This window comes from Strongylocentrotus purpuratus, unplaced genomic scaffold, assembly GCF_000002235.5.
Source record: "Strongylocentrotus purpuratus isolate Spur 01 unplaced genomic scaffold, Spur_5.0 spur5_scaffold_6, whole genome shotgun sequence".
Classification (NCBI taxonomy): domain Eukaryota; kingdom Metazoa; phylum Echinodermata; class Echinoidea; order Camarodonta; family Strongylocentrotidae; genus Strongylocentrotus; species Strongylocentrotus purpuratus.
The window spans coordinates 54,888,856-54,906,925 of NW_022145612.1; the positions used below are offsets into that span (position 1 = coordinate 54,888,856).

General features: G+C 37.5%; 1 protein-coding gene across 2 annotated transcripts in view; it reads left to right on the forward strand.

Moving 5' to 3' along the window:
• Window positions 1-3,874: 3,874 nt before the first annotated feature.
• The window catches only part of LOC752806, a 40,382-nt gene continuing 26,186 nt past the window's right edge, over window positions 3,875-18,070 (forward strand). The window contains exon 1 of one of the 2 annotated variants that reach the window (XM_001177225.4): window positions 3,875-4,219. Coding sequence is in view for 1 of the 2 variants with exons in the window: in XM_030972245.1 (XP_030828105.1) it covers window positions 11,035-11,040 (6 nt within the window). In the remaining variant the exon portion in view is untranslated. Of the gene's footprint in view, window positions 4,220-11,019; window positions 11,041-18,070 lie in introns of those variants that run through there. The other variant, XM_030972245.1, reaches the window with a different exon arrangement.

Consider the following 18,070-nt stretch of genomic DNA (forward strand, 5'->3'; position numbering starts at 1 on the left):
GCCCCCCCCCCCTAAATGAAATCCTGGCTACGCGCTTGGATGAGGATATGTCCTGTCGCTCTTAAAATGGGTCGCTCTTAAAATGGGTCGATTTTAAAGGTATATACTACAGTCTCGATCGGGTTGAAAATATATTTAGTTCGACGCATAACCGTACCATTTGTAAATCTAGAGTAGGTGTCTCATGAAAACAAGATACGAGAGGGACTGGGTATGTGGTCCCAGTCGAATGTCGAAAAGGAAAGAGGAGAGGAGAGGACTCGAAGGAACATGAAAAGATGACTTCACTCACTCTCTCACCTTCCATTAATCGATGTCATTGTTAATTTGCATTTCATCTACCTAGTAATCTAATACTAATAAATACTAATAAATCATTCTCTCAATTTAATCGTCAGATTTGAATTAATAATAATAATAATAATAATATTCCGTGTTTATATAGCGCTCAATACATCGATCCAACGGTGTGCCTAAGCGCTTTACATATATTATATTACCCCGGTCGTCGGATTCAGGCTTACTTACCCGCACACAATTAGAAAGATGAGACCCTTTTTTCCTTCAAATGAATGATCAAGATACTTCAAGATACTTCAAGATACTTCGAGATACTTCTACTTCTACTTCTACTTCTACTTCTACTTCTACTTCTACTTCTACTTCTACTTCTACTTCTACTTCTACTTCTACTTCTACTTCTTCTTCTACTTCTACTTCTACTTCTACGTTCAGGTTATTTTTGAGAATCGAAGCGGGATCATAAAATACCAGTCATCTCCTGTCAATAAGTCTGTCAAACCATTGTCAAACCATTGACCCCGCCCTACTTGACAAACTTGTTATTTGCAAACAAAGATGCATAGGCAATCTGACATTTTTTCCTGGTTTTATTACGTCATAGGTAGGGTTACGGTTAGGGTTGCAATTTAATTCCAGGTTAGGGGTAGGTGTAGTTCTATACGTCAAGGGTTTAACTTTTCGTTAGTCGATGGTATACATTAAATGAACTGTGGAACGAATTTCGCAGGAGAATGTGCATTCGTTGTGCCCAAAGATGATGAGCTGAATCGAAAATGAGCTCCTACGGGTGGTCGAGGTCTAAATAAACACCCATCTTCCCATTCAAATTGATAGAAAACTGATTTATAGTCGTCCCATCATTGCGCCTGCCTATCAGTACAGGCGCTAATTTGATAATAATTTTTTGACTGACAGCATTTTGACCACGTGACATGACCTCAGTTGACCCCGTGTGTCGTCGCAAGTGACAAGGTCCCTGCATTATCCTGAAAATAAATATTGAGCCCCCACCCATGATGCATGGGGTGTCGCCGGTGTGTTTGGGTTTTGTTTTGTCTTATCAACTCTCTTTCCATTGGACTCCATACCAGTGCTAATGTTATCGTCACCTGCCAGGTTGGACGTAGGAGGGCGATTGTAGGCAATTGAAGATAAATAGAACGGTGTCATCCATATGGGGACGGTGTGAAATTGATAGGATTTCGACTGGACCTAGCCAACCTTGTGTTCTCAGTGTCACTGAAATGCAGGCATCGTTCCTGTCGTTGTCATCATCACCATCACTCCTACCACGTGACTCTTGTTGACACCGCATCAGGTCACCATCGTCATCATCATCACCTCGTCTGTTCAGAACCGGAAGGTTACTAACTAATATAATATACACTTAAACACAGAGTTAACAACCTTATGGTCCCAAACATTCGACCAGTCATGTCCTTAAACTTACCATGCGATCTAATTGAAAATATAATGATATAAACTGATGCCGTCAAGAGGATGTAATTTGTAGCATTTGAACATCATTAAACACGTCATGTAACGTCAATAAAATCAGAATTGCGTGTCGCCAATAAGGACCTGCGTTTAACTTTTCCGTCGCATTTAGAAGAAAACAATGCTACTTTTGATTTGGTGACCTTTTAAAGAATACTGAAATCCCAAAGGAGTCTCAAATCACTGTACCACAATGCGAATAATTTATTATATGCTGATTCTGAATTAATGCCCGCATGATGTCATAACAAAGGCGTATCCTACATGAGATCTACTCGGTTTATACCCATGCCACATGTCAATACAACTTAATAGATTCTGACACCCCCTCTAGACTATTTACCCCCTGTTTGTTATCAATGCCCGTATACGCCACAGCGCTGAAAGTTTTTATCAGTTATATTTTCAGATGAATATCAAAGTGGTGGAATTGTGCATAATAATTGTGATTATTATAGAAGCTACAAAATACATTGTAAAATGTATAATATTACCATTTAATTTGAATACATTAATTTAAATAGAGCCGGAACGCGTAACTTTTTCCCACGTAAAAATAACATTTCTGCTCTGTCTGACTATTAACTTTCTAGCCTTTTTATTTGACCGTTTTTCTTTTTATCCAATATCAACAGAATTATAGCAAGCTTTAAATTCATCTTGATATCCTCCTGTGAAACTCATTCCGTTCATATGGATCAAAACAACCATTCACCTGTTCCCAACCTAACAACTGTTGTCGACTTGGTATGAACTGATCATCTGTCAAACTCCATTCGGTGAATTTGTAATGATATTCCGATATGTAAAATCTGAATAAAACATATAACTATTGGTAGGCCTATGATTGAAACCAATGCTATTGTGGTTGTAGTTGTTTTGTCCACCTCCATTATATCTTATAGTATAGTTGTAGTAACAGTCAGTATTCGCTAAGTGAGATGGGCATAGGGGCGGGTCCGATGGAGCGTCTTCCAAAGTGGGGTGGGGCACCAACAAAAAAAGGGCACTTTCTAGAAAAAAGGGTTACCTGCAAAGACAAACCTCAAAGCGAAAATATACTATTTTTTTTAGACATTGGTAAATACTCTTACCTTGTGATCAATACATTACTCTCTTTAAAAAAAAAGAGTGAATTTTCACTCTATTTTCACTTTCTTGGGAGTGACGTCCGTGAACACTCGTTTAGGAGTGAAAATCGATTGATTTTAGAGTGCTCTCTAAGAAGAAGAGAGTGAATGTTCACTCTGTTTTCACTACATTTTCACTCTCTAGAGGAGTGACGTCCGTGATCACTCGATTTTTTTTAGAGAGTATGAGGGATAATATCAAAATATCTTACATGTATTACATTTTCTCTACATGGTCCTAGATACTGCTTAAAAATCTTACTTTGTAGTTGGGTGTGATGGTCCGAATATTCATTTGTGAGCGAGCGAAGCAAGCGACCATGAAATTTAAGATGCGAGGTCTCATTGCGACCAATCTTATAAAGAGGGGGGATCTTGAAGGGGTTCTAAGCACAATCTCATATCATGAAAGACTGAAAAGACCCGTAATAAGTTACATAAATACATAAACTTTTTTTTTCTTGGGGGGGGGGGGAGCAAATTTGTGAAAAAGTAGTTCTTAGTTGCTTCTAGTTAGGGGCTCATGTTATGGCACTATATCAGAAAGGAAAAGGAGCACGTGTCACAGGAAACAAAAAAGAGCAATTATCAGAGGTGAAAAGGGGCACTTCTCGCACCAAGAATTTGAAAGTCCAGCAGCGAGTAGTCTCTCCGTAAATTATATTTTCTTATCGAGTTATCGGATGCACCACCAGTGGTTGCCACTATCAAAGGGAAAAAATACTCGTTTTCTTCGCTCGCTTGCAAAAGTTTCAAAACGAGAAATTTAATAGTAGTGGAATCGACTACGAGCACGTTTCAAAATCGTTCACGTTTGCTATTGAATAGAATTGAGAGAAGAAATTTAGTCCAAACTGAATAGAGAATATAAAAGAAAAAGCTGTTTAAGTATTTGAGCTCAAGAGGTCGCGCTTGAAAACAAACCTACACTCTGAACTCTAACTTCGCGGCTCTGTCAACTTCTCTGTTTGAGTCTACACAATTCATGTTCACAGTGTGAGCGCGACAGATATCAATCACTCCCGCCACTGGACTCACTCTTAACTCCCTGACTGTCGAAGATTTTAGGAATCATTTTTCCTACATCTGCAGACGTCGATTGGAAATTGTTCTGTGACTTTTTTCCAAAGACATTTTTGGATCTAGGGAAATATCTTGTGGAATATAGCTAGACCGGCTTCCCGTGTATATTTTGACGTTGTTTTGGAACCGGACGGAAGTTGCATTAGCCGCTGGGCCGAAACTTCGGGGGACCCGGTGCACAAAAGATCGACTGGCTGCCTCGAAAGGTATGTGCTATATATTACAGCATTCTTTCCCCCACTGCATGATCCCTGTTTTTCAATACTCCGTACACCTTTATTAAGTGTGTTTTGTAAATGGGGGAAAAATAAAAACACACAGTGCTGTAAGAGAGAAGAGGTAAATAAAATCGGTAGAGGTGGTGGAAAATAGAGATGGAAAAGAATTGGATGGGGCCTGGGGTTGGCCTAAGTATGAAGAAAAAAGAGAAGACATTTTGAGACGTGCTATCATGATTTTATAGCTGGTATAAACGTCATGGGAAGTCAACGGGTATCCATGAAATACAATTACCACATTCATAGTGTGATAGCAATTTGTTTGGGGGGGGGGGAATGAACGAACAGGAAGCGATCAAGTTATGGAATGTGTTCAAATACCTGTCGGAAAACTAACGCACAATATAGAAGATTGGGAATGATGCATTATGATTAGAAAATCCAGCGTCTATAATGAAGTCTCACATTCTGATAATGATGTTTTAAACAGTTGTTGATTCTAATAACCATCAATGAGATCCCCCCCCCCCCCAAAAAAAATAAAAAATAAAAAATAAATAAATAAATAAATAAATAAATAACCATGTTGCACTCGTTTGTAATATACTCTTTTCGATATAAATATATGACAAGCGTGTTTAATTAGTACCATTATGTTAATTACTAACGAAATGTAAGGTATCCCTCTTCATGTTCTTCCTTCTTTATGTACGTGATAACATTTTGACATGTTTCTGAAGTCGGGTTTAGAATATAGCATTTTTTGTTGAGAGAGGATACGTGCGTTGTATAAAGTGGCATATTCGCCACTGATTTTTCTAGTTAAATCCATGTATTTGCCAAACAGTGGTAGGAAAGCGAAATCAACTAGAGAGAAAGAGAGAGAGAGAGGCGGGTAGAAACAGCAGAGGCAAAGACAGACGGGCAGAGTAAGAAATACATGTATATTATGAGAAAGGAAGAGAGGGCCATGTTGTAATGATGATGATATTACGATGAAAATGTTAAAAAGGGCATCTTCGGCCCCATGATCTGACGGTGACCCCATCAATCCACGCATTGATCCCATCTCCCTGACCCACCTTTCTTCACATAATTATTATGAAAATTAATGTTTAAATAAAAGAAGAAAGTGGGTCATGTCGAGGGACTGGGGACGTAAATTATTGGAGCATGGGTACACGTGCCCCTCCCCTCTATCCTTTTAATCGTAAAAAAATTGGGGAAAGAGAAAAAGGGAAGAAACAATCAAGTACAGTAGAAGATACAACCTCCGCACCTTCCCCCTAATTGGTATTCTTGTTCATTCTTCATTCAACGAGTGGTGCCCTCGTGGTGCCAGTGCCCCCCCCCCCCCCCTACGCGGACCGACGCTACGCCATTGATACAGCAGCTGAATCTGTTTCCTTGTATTAATTTGTCTTCTTCCTTTTGTGTCTCGTTAAAGTGGTATTAAAGTTTTAAATTCAGGGGCGTTGATCCCTGTTTAGGGGTGGGGGTGACACAGGTTATTTTTCAGAGCAAATAGCGCATAAGATACACACATTAATTTTTATCCCGTATTGTTACTGCCCCAAGCAATCCAAGGACCATATCCCAATTTGAGTATTAAAGGTTTAAATCGAATAAGCCTAAATATTTTAAGAATGTCAAAATTCGGCACCTCTTTCATCTTGTACGGCAATTTAATGGACTAAATTACGACTACATCCCCCCGTTAATCGGCTATGTGGCCATTTTGACAACTTAATTCTTTTTTTTGTGATTTTTAATGACGCCGTTTTAGATAAAAGTCACTCTAGGCCACCCGGAAAAAATTTGTGTGGCATAAAAATGTGATCTACAAAAAGTTCACTCCCTCTCCCACCTACCCTTCCATTTTTGTGATGTTCCTCTTCATACGGTACGCACCTGCTCACTCCGTATAGCTTTCCCAATGTTGACCTAATTTTTCCCTGCACAAGGCCATTTTTTCCTTTCCCTTTTCACCTTTAATACCCTCCTAGTAAGAAAACAATTATGATAAATATGGCAAGGTAAATCAAACACTGTCAAATTTCCCTGTTATGATAAAAATGCCATTTTGAGACAATAATGGTTAGGAAAATCCGGTCGGTGTTATGATAAACTCTCTGGCCGTTGGAATCCATGGCTATGTCCACCATGGGAGAGAAGACTTGAGAAAAATAGGGCAACTGAACTCTTCCTACAACAGAAAGGTGAAAAAGTGTTATTAGCCCTATGATACACATGAAAGGCAGAGAAACGTTAATGAAGACAAAAAATGAATTGTCAAAGTTCACGAAGTTAGGCGACGGATGGAAAATGGAATACGTCAAAAGGAAGATGTGAAATAAAAAAGATAGTTCTTGAAAAACGAAGATATTATGTGAGGGATGGTGTGACAGAAAATGGAAGAGAAGGAGGGTACGCAGAATCGAAAGAGAATGGGAAAACTATAGTGAGGGTGAATATGACATGATCATGTCGATAAGCTTGTACTGAAATAATATGAGAACGTTAACAAACACTGCAGGATCTCAGGAAATACGTGTAAAAATCTAATTAAGTATTTATAACAAATAATTATTATATCTAATTTTGTTTGTCATTCGTTCAGTCAGCATATGTTGTTTTTTTTTTAATTTGAATTTGCGGAAAATCAGAATCGTTTGGATTTCTTTTGACTTATATATATATATATTTTTTTTTTTGTCTGGAAACATTCAGAAATATTTATGTTTTTGCATATTTCTATATTTTGGTATGTCTTTGTCCAATGTTTTTTGTTTATCATGTGGAATCAATAATAATTGTACCCATGATGGCAAACATTCTTTCCTTTCGACTTCATTTCCTGTAAGGTCTGCTTATGGTCTGCAAAGGAAGAACGTTGAAAATGCGTCTACAGAGGAAATATTACTCAATACTTATTAACAGACAATGCTCGGAAGACCCATTTAGACTGTTACATGTCTTTTTATTTTTCCCAAAGGTACATATTTCCGAATATTAAAGAGAACAATTTAACGTTTTTTTCGAATACGAACCGTCGAAATAATGAACCCCTTCGTATGGGGGTATTTGTGTTTCGGAAACTTGGAATTATGAACCTTTAGAAAAACATGTAACCCCCCGTTTAGACAACTGTTATGTCGGTACCGGATTTTTCTTGTTATCAATGCGTCAAAATAGCGATTGACAGCTCAGAGTGTTCATTGTCTCGAAAAAAGACACAACTAACAAAAAGGTTAGAATGCAAGACTTCCTTTTTAATAATTAGGTATATTTTGGGAAAGTCAAGGGCATCATGTTTAAGATTAGAACAGTCTTCTTTGGAGGTCATAATGACGTAAATGTAGGCCTACAGGTTGTTCAAGAATAAAGTGATGTCTCTATCATCTTGATCTACCTTACTTCATCTAACTACCTCATCGCATAATATGTGTTGAGTTACAATAGCGTTGGATGGATTGAACTAAATTTATTTTGATTTATGCTGCTGTGTCAGATACGTTTCATTATCGGCGTAGCACGGAGGGGGGGGGTGATTCGGGGACTCCTGTGCCCTTATTTGATGTTTTCAGAAATAGTACGGCTAGAACATTATTATGTTGTGAGTGATATTCTTTTCCCCTCAGATAATCGTAATGCTCCCTCGCACAATCTTAATTACACGCATACAAAACAACTCCCCCCCCCCCCCCCCCCATCCAGCCCCGAAGAACCCCATGTCGGCTCTGGAGAATTTGTGAACATTTAAATCTTTTGTTAGAATTGTTATGGTTGTTTATTGATGTCATTTATTCCCGCTTCAGTTGTTATTTACTGTCTGTATTGAAGAAGGAGTAATGAGAGCTTCAACAAGAATGTACTGCACTGTCCTTTTCTCTTCCTTTCATGTTAAACGTTGAATACCGTAAAGTTCTCCTAAAGATGACATTATAAGAATGATAGGCATATTTAGTTTGGCCTTGCAAAGAATCGTAGTACTGTCTCTTTTGTCCATAACAACAGGAACATTTGTTTCGGAGTCAGAAAAATAGATAAAAGGAATCACGGCTGTATTTACACAGATAAATAAGTGGATGATATGATGACAGAAAACGACATTGAGATCCGACAGGTAGAAAAGCCAAAGAATTCGGGATAAGTTTTCATTTTAAATACCGGCATGTATGAGGATGAAGCGCTGGGAAGGATATTCCCATTCGACCAACTTAAATGTGGTTGGTGAAAACAAATTTTGGCATAGAATCGTTTCTGACACAAAAGAAATACCACAGTCCTCGCTGGTATCTTACGACCTTTCTGATAATTCGAAAGAAGGGATTAAAGATAACCTCTTAATAGTCGATATTATCGGCTTATGATCATTTTGCAATTATAGACTCTTTAAAAAACCGTCACGATTTGCATGTTGTTCATTTTTAATGCAAACACTCTGTACAGCGTCCTTGTTGGCAAATTTCCAGCTATTTTGGGCCTTTTCAACCCTTTTCAGCAATTTCCATGCCCCCAAAAGAGGGGCACTATAGAGGACATTATACAACACCTCATGATTTATCGGGGTTTTTTTTTTTGGGGGGGGGGGGGTAAGATCAGTATGTTCTTACTTCATCACGTTTTACCGCTTTACAAACCTATCGTATCCAGTCAACTAAATGTATTGCATTTCGATTTAATTTTACCTCGAAATCATGTAAAATCAAATATTCGTATCGGACTGATAGTTTACGAGAAACTTCATTACATGTATTTTCCCTAAAACGAACCCACATATACTTGAGAACAAAATATAACACCCCAACAGTTCTCTCTGGGACCCCCATTCGGATCCCCTTTTGAGGTATCATTTCCATTTGTGGATTAATTTTCTTTGTAATCGCCCCCTCCCAACCTCTAATTGTAGTAGTGATGATGCACAGATGACAATAACGGTGACTATTTTAAGCGAACAATCTGTCTAAACCGATTACTCACAGGTGAGTAAATAATCATAATTATGATGAATATCAAAACATATCGACAAAGAGGGTAAAACAAAACACAAAGGCATTTTAAGCGTTTTTCTTGGCCAGTTGGCCGGCCTGATAAAACAGACCCTTCTATATAGTTTTTGATAATTTATTTCTATGACCTTTTCACTCATTGTCTTACTAGGTGAATGTGAAATGACACAATCAAATAGGGGTAGGGTGCGTGAAGGAGTCTCCTATCATCTTCCTTTCGCAGCCACCACCCCCCCCCCCCCCCCCACTCGCGCTAATTTCCTGTTTTCTGTTTTTTCTTTTCTCTCTTTCTCTCTCTGTCTCTGTCTCTCTTTCCCTCTTTCTTAATCTATCTCTCTCCCTCTCTCTCTCTCTTTTTTTTTCTCTCTCTCTCTCGTTCCCTCTTTCTTAATCTATTTCTCTCTCTCTCTCTCTCTCTCTCTCTCGCTCTCGCTCTCTTTCTCAATTTTTTGTCTTTATTGACACGTGATTGGTGATTGGCAAATAACCCCATGCCCACTGAAACAAAATGATAAAAAGATAATGGGACGATTATAAGGACATATTCTTAACCTTGTTAGTTGACCTTTGACTTCGGTGACATAGTATAACGTGAAGGCCAATATTTAACCCATTTATGTTTATATACTAGGTCAATAGATATATACAAGACGTCAAAGACAAATGGACACAGCTATGGAAAAAAAACGAAACAAATTCGATTTTAGACCTCATGCAAGTTTTCAATTTGTGAAACATTTTAAAATTTTGAGTTACTATAGAGCAAAGACCGTCATTGGAGTTTATTGTGTTATGGTCCAACTTCTTGATTTACAATTTTTTTTCTGTTAATATTTTATCTTTTGCATTGTCGGACACCTTATATAAGAATATATTTTGACATTGTGTCCTTTATTCGATGTTTATATAATGATGTTTGTATATGATTTTTTTTAATGAAATCGTTGGAAAGTTGCTGAAGTACAAGCGTCAAACCATGAACCATTCTTTGTTTGGAAAGCGTCTTGAGAAGGTTCCACTTTTTTCTGGCTGATAATTATATTTAAACGACTCAGTGAGTTGTCGGGTTTCAGCAACGAACCACAAACCATTTTACCCACATAACTTTTAGAGCTTCAGCGGTCAAAAATGCAAACAAGTTTATCCATATCACAATGAAGAGTAATAACTCTGACAATAATTGTTTCAAAGGTGTGGTAGAATATTACGTAAGAATGGGGGCGGTTATCTGGTTAACAATAGCGGATGGGAAGATTAAAAACAAGCGACAATATCCGATACTAGGAACTAAAAAGTACATTGTTGTTATATGAAAGTAGGTTTTGAAGGTTTTCATTATGAACTGATGAAGAACAGATTCTCAGATAACTTAAGATTCACCCTATTTTGTACAAAACACAATACTAGCTGAATTCAACAAGATCTCACATGAATTATTACCTACAAAGTAATGATCAATGAATTTGGATGACTTCCAAACATGTCTTAAGTATAATTAAACCATTTTTGATGTCAGCATAATATCCATCTAATTTCTCTGAGAACTTGGGTCGTGCTTAGACATAATGAAGTGCTTGCTAAAACGGAGATAATGTTCTCATCCACGCGAAAGTTTTCTCGCTTGAAAACAAAAAGGAAGTACAAATGAATGCATTTTCATAACAATTAATAATGTCAAATTTTGAATTTAATCATAATTCATGAACTCCCTTTTACATTTTCGGTTTTCTTGTCGGTGGGATCAGGGCTATCTGGCGTCCACCACCGTCCATGTGCCCAAAATGTTCATGAATGATTGTGAGTGTATGATAAACATTATGTGTAAACACATGAACACAGTCTCTGCACAAACAAAATTGTTCTGTGTGTGATAACGTCCCCTAAACAAACCGTCGCATTCTTTCTCGCAGACGATATTTACCGTCAATTTTGAGGGGCGGCCGACATCGGTGGATTTGACACGAATAACAGTGTTTCAGGTTGGCATGAGGAATTTCACATGCTGTCTGTAATTCATAGATTAATACGAATGTTTTCGAGCTTCGTAAAACGTGCTCTTTTGCCGGATATCGTATTTGATGGAGAATGTTAGTGGAACTGATTTGTTTTTTCTGTTCCGCCAGGAAAATGCCCCCTTCTGTCGACTCTCGCTGATTTTTTCTTTAATATAGCAAAGTAGGACAAGAAATAGATACGAGAGAACGAAAAGTGAAAATGGCAGAATACATTTACAAAGGGGGATTATCCCTATTTTTACAACAACAAAAAGTAATAGAAACATGATAGACAGCTTTCATGGACGATTGGAGATGCAAAACCAGTGAAAAGACCCCAAAAGGATAATGTTCGGAGAGACACGAGTCTCTACAAAGTTGATAATATCCAAGGTAGTAATGTTATGATGGCTCTGAATGGACGGAGAGTTATAGTCTTGAAATGTGAGGTAATTACACACTATTGGCGCCATGCCTATAGGCTTCTTGACTCACTTTGAAGCGATTTTGAGATGTTCTTTTCTTTTGGAAAAAGATGTATGTTGTCCAAGTCAATATTGGACGAATGTGTACATGACCAAATTATGATACCGTGTTCAGGTTCAGACGCTCGCTTTTCCTCATTCAGACCGCGTGTGATCGCGTGTGCTTTGAAACGGAGAAGAATGAACACTTGAACGCTCCCTATATAGACCAGTTCGGAGTGATGGGGAAACTCCATGAATACTTCTCATTCCACTTTTTGGAATATATCCGCGTGATGGCGATCCAGAAACGTAATTAAATTGAGGCTGCTTTTCCGTGTTTAAATTATCATATACGTTGGATATCTTGTGTGTAGATTATAATGTTATAAAGTAAGAAACGCAACAGAATCAATCAATCAATTTGTAGGCCTACAGTACATGAAATAGATTGATACATCAGCGGCGTAGCCAAGGAGGCACTTGGGCACATGCTCAAACAAAACTTCCGGTGCCCCCACATACCTCCCTCACGAATTTTTTTCAGAAAGTGAAGAATAATTTTAAACATAATATTTTTAAATACTTAGTGCCATTGTGTAGGCGGTTTAAATGTCAACTTTCAATATATTAAAATTTGCATTTTTCCAATTCCAATTTTTCCTATCGCTACATCCCTCGCAAAATGATGGGCCAACAATAATTAAGCACCCCACCACAAACAAAATCGCCGACTATTTCCCAAGTGTAAGCTACTGCTTCACCCTTGAATTAATTTCGTTTGGTACACCTAGACGAAATATTAATAAAATATGTGTCTAAAGTTGTCTGTATTGTGCTTACTGAAGGGTGAAGCAAAAGAATATCCAATAACTGGTGTTTTAATGTGTAAAATCAAGGGATTTTTCCCAGTTATCTGGTCATACCGGGTTTCGGCGTCGATCCGACTATCATAAATAATTCCAAGAATTAGAACGCCATATGCAACAGTAGTTTTAACACCCCTGCTTTGCATGAAAAGCTACTTCATATTATACTGAAGGAGCTCTCTTCAGAGAACATTTTCATTTTAACAAAAGGAACAAATTTGTTCAGTTGTGACCGCATTTTACAACAGCGTACTCAAGTCCGTGTTGTTGTCTATTCGGATAAGGCATTTCGTGCTCTTACTTACTTGAAATAGATAGTCTTTTGTTAGGTCATTTTAGGACTCATCCTGGATGACCCCTCTGGACAACAATGATCAGAGGTAAGTGATGGTCAATCACAAAGCGGTTGCCAGACTCATGAGCCAATCCTTGAGTTCAAGCGCACTCCAGATTTACAATTTTCGTTTTGAGGTGAAGGTGAAGAAAGAGCTTTCACTACCGAAGATGAATGAATTGGAGTTATTTTGGTGGAGGGAATCAAGGAGGGAGAAGGAGAGAGAAAGGGGAGAAGAGGAGACAGAGACAGAGACAGAGACAGCGAGAGAGAGAGAGGGCGAGAGATAGAATACTTGGAAATGATTGATAAGCTTCAGAAAGGAATGTTACTCATTACTTTTTATCATTTTGAATAATAAAAAGGGAGTTTTTGAATTTAGACGAAGCAGAAAAAAACCCTCATATAAGATTTTCAATTCGACTTCTGTTTATTTCCCATGTTCTCAACATGCACGCCGTGTCGTTGTCTTTAAGGTAATTTATTTCAGCTCTTGTTTTTTAAAAACTAATTCTGTTTTTCCGGGGGCGGGGGTCTAACAGCTTCCATTCATAATTGGTGTTGTGGCGCCCCTACGTGTGTGATTTTGTACCGTTTGATGGGCTTCCCCTTCAGCCAGTTTATGATGAAGTGAGCTCACTTTGTCGCAGAAGATGTCGTTATATCTCCTTCCTTTATTCTTATTTGTTCCATTTCTGTTTATCCTTCTTTTCTATCGACAAACATATTTATTGAGAATTAACTGAAGCTCTTATACATTCCCGACTCATGGACAATGAGATATTTGTAATCTGTGGTCGGAATCGGCCACCCCGAGACGTACTCCATGCATGCCGACTGAGAGAGAAACGGATTTAATGAATGGTAGGAGGAAGAAAAACTACAAGTATTTCTTGAAGTGGACAATGCACTGGGCCTGAGCCTATTGACAAACATTCAGAAGTCTCCATCGAAGCGTCTTGGGCTGACGCTAAGAACAAGAAAAGAAAGAAAGACAATCTTCCTGAGGATCTTATGGTCTGTAGAATTCGCCAACAAATCCTCCTTTTTTCCTCTCGAAAGAGAGCTCAGAACAACCCAAGAAGAACGTATTGTCCTGAGGAGGTATTGTTCGGTCACAAAAGAACGAGTAAAGCAATTTTTGTTCATTTCAAAAGTTTTAAAGAACCCTGACAAATCACCTTTTACATGTACAGAACAGTGGCAGAGAAAGCTGGATATTTTCTTTGACGACAGGTTTTTCTTCCAATTCACGAAGACAAAGTCGGCTGACAATACAAAGGTGTCGAATGTAGTTGTCACTGAAACACGTCAGAATATACCTGAGCATTTCTTGAAAACTATTACTAATTGTGTTATATTCTAAAGATCAAAAACATTCACAGTAACTCAACACTTTCTATAAAGAACAGTTTTCCACAATTGTATAATTTCAGTTTCATCTCTTTTTTATGTAATATATTTCACATTGTACACAGCATTTTACAAAAGATCCTTTGGAATAAAGCCCCAGGTGACTCCAATAGGTAAGAAATCTGCAAAATATGTAACAAATACGGGTTCATTATGATATAATGTAATTTCAAGCAAGCACATTGATTTGAGGTCCTTTAGTTATATCCATGCGTATTACCATAATATCAATTTTAACTGTTTCAGAGAATTTTAAAGTTTAAGATATGAACCAAATTGAAATGCGTTGAGTTGATGTCAATGTTTTGCACTTCAGAATATTAGGCCTATCTGAGTCACAAGGCATCTTGCAGCTCACGCACTGAAAAGGGGCCTAATTCTAACGGACCTTTTCCAACATTGTCACATGCAATACGTGTCGTACATGAGAGACAACATCTTCTTGTAGTGCAAGATAATTTGATATCAAAGAGGAAACCTTATATTGAATCTGTCTGTTTCAGTTGGAAAAAGGAATGTTTTGTCATGCCATAATCATATTACGCACCTGATCCACTAGCGTGCGTTGTTTGACAAGATATCAATGTCATGAAGAATCACCAGTATAATAAGACTATATACGCAGACATGACTGCATGTCATTGGCAATATTTATATGACATTGATACATGGCGTTGTGTGTCCTTTACAAACAGTTCCTTTTGGTTGTTGACAGAATAATCAAATAGTCCGACCATGGAGATGTTTAGCCTTGTATTTTGGTTTCAATTTTGTGGTCTCCGTTGATAAGGGATTCGGTCATAGTTGTGCAGAATATGTTATTGATTTGTCTATCCAACCGTTTAGCCTGGAGACTCTGAGACCTGTCATCTTCTATCATGCATTTACATTTTTTATTCACATTTATGATCACATTAAATCTGCGAGTCAGGATTTGATTGCCCACCTGCAAATCAATTTCAGAAGTGTTACAATAAAATAGGCTGAAACACAAATTCCTAATAGTGCCCAGCCATGCACAACTTTCGTCTAGCACATCGCGGCAATGTTCAATGTGCGTTATGCCTTTTTAAGTTTATGCCAGAAGAAAACACGAAAATATTAAAGCAAGATAGACAGGGGAAGCACAATATAATAGGAGATAGAACAATCGTCACTTTAAAACGAAATTTTTGCTAATTTTTTCCCTCAAAATGTTACCACGATGCGACACATTGGCCCGAATTCACAAAGCAAGGTTTGAGCTCAAACCTCCTTTTGTTTCGCCAAACCTCCTTTTGTTCTTTACAAACCAGGTTTGTAAAAAACGCGTAAAACGCGTCATAATGACGTACGAAAACCAAGGTTTGTCGACAAACCTCCTTTGTGAATTCGGGCCAATATGTCCACAAAAGACATGTAAATGGTGCTGTATGCACATTTAGCGGTGAAGTATATCAGGATCAAAAGATGCGAGGAAAACCATATTCCCATGGGGATACAAAAAGATCACAGGGGAATTAGCAGGACTATTAGCAAATTTGTTTTATTGTCTATTTTCATTTAGGGTAGAACGAAATCAGAACGTGACACAACAATCCATAATTTCGCGTCGCATTTTTTACGATAAAAATCTTGATTCACGGTTGGTTCATTCTGTAGTCTGTACTGAATATCTTCATTCAATCATTTTTGAACATGTAGTTCACAGGTAAGGTTCAATTCGCATGGGCGAACATGGAGATAAGATTTAATGAGACGCCTACCTGTTTATTATACCGGTAAAAACCAACTGATTGGACTCATAATAAGAGACGGAATGAAGACAACGCTGGTGAATAGATTTTTATAGTGATGATAATACTACAACCATACGTTATAACAAATTTATTACAGTATTATGAGTAGCCAAAAAGCGAATGCTGAAAATGTTAATTACTCAGAAATTCATAAACCTTGAAATTACATTTCATTTCAAGATACGATCTCTCTGCAATGAGAAAAAACACTTAAAGGCGCTCCACGGTTTTGGTCTTACACTATTAAATGTACATCAAATTGAAATTTTTTACTCTGTTTTACCTTAAAAGTGACACTTCTTTTTATATTGAATCTGAGACATTAAAACATTATAAGGAATATCATTGCTGTCATCGAGACGTGGATTAGATGATACTCTTGCCATGGTTTGCACATTTGAATTTACACTTAAATACAATTATGAAGGTGATCACTGGTCAGGGAATTTCATTTTATAACAGAAACTGTTGAAATCTCATTCATAAATTTGGATAATACCCAATAACTTTATATTGTGACGTTTGGGATCATGAAAATAATTACAACCAGACTAAATCTGGCTAAAAATCATTAACATAGAAAAGTTATGTACGAGGGACGATGCACAGTATTGGCAACGGAAGTTTTAAACTAAATTAACTATAATGATATTAAAGACTGGAGAAATAGAAATCATGTTCTGATTAGTTACGTAATACGTCAATCGGAATGTTCCCATATTTCATTACTTGATGGAGAAGGCTGTTTTAATAACTTGAGGGAGATATTTGTAAGTCTCTGCAATCGTGCTTTCTACATTCATATATTTAGAACGAGCCGTTTCTTTGGACGTTGCTACTTTGCTACATTCCTCCACGTGAAATGAGGAAACTGACAAATTAGTTTTCACCTTTATATCAGAACTAGAATGTCTTTTATACAGCTGGTATACACGAAGGATGTATTGATGAATATAAACAGCAATAACGAAGCGGAAGGCATATTGTTGCTCTTATTTGATTAGTATGATTTGTCAATATTTGAGAATAGCGAGTGAGTGATTGTTTGGAATTTGATTAGACTGCGGGTTCTGTTTGAACGAGTAATGTTTGGGATCATTGGTTTCACTGCAGGGTTTATGCAGAATGTCTAGCCGTGTCAAAGATTTTCCCTTGCTGTAGCGGGGGGGGGGGGGGGGGGGGGGGGGGCGGGGGCGGACTGTTCCATATTTTGGCTTCAGGGCCATTCGATGTGATCTGGTATACGTTGTGTGGGTCGGTCACATCGAAATTTCCTACCAAATTTCCATCCCAGTCCGCCCTTAGTTTGAACGTTAAATGTCGAAATAGATAGGCCTATTACATTTTTATAATAATATGATTTCAGGTTTATAAAGTTGATTGTCATTTTCAAATCACCCACTGATGTAGAAATTATTCATATATATATATATATATATATATATATATATATATAATGGGGTTTGGTTAGGATATGGCTGTCTCATATCAATATGAGGAATATAATTTAAATAGTGATGAAAGATTACAAATCAAATCATGATTAATTACCAAGTTGACGGATCTACACTAATTGAATTATCGGTGAGTGAATGCAAACTGCGCCATTAATTTTATCTTCCGGTAGATATAGACTTGTCAGCATATTACGTAAGTTGAACTAATCTCAAATTGTCTTTATGATTGATTGGGAGTCATGGGTTGAATAAAACATGAGGGAAAATTGAAGTAAAATGCGAAGGGAAATTGCACAACATTATGATTCTAATGAATTCTTTTACAGTCATTAATCAATTCCATTCAAAATGCAATACCATTCAAATTCGATTTTAACAAATTGATGTCACTGTTGTATATAATGTTTTGAAATTTACAAGCTGATGGTTACATTGAGTACGTATATAAGACACTATCGTTAGCTATATTTGTACAGAAGGAGTACATGATTATATCGAGAGAGTCGTGTAAAGGGGGG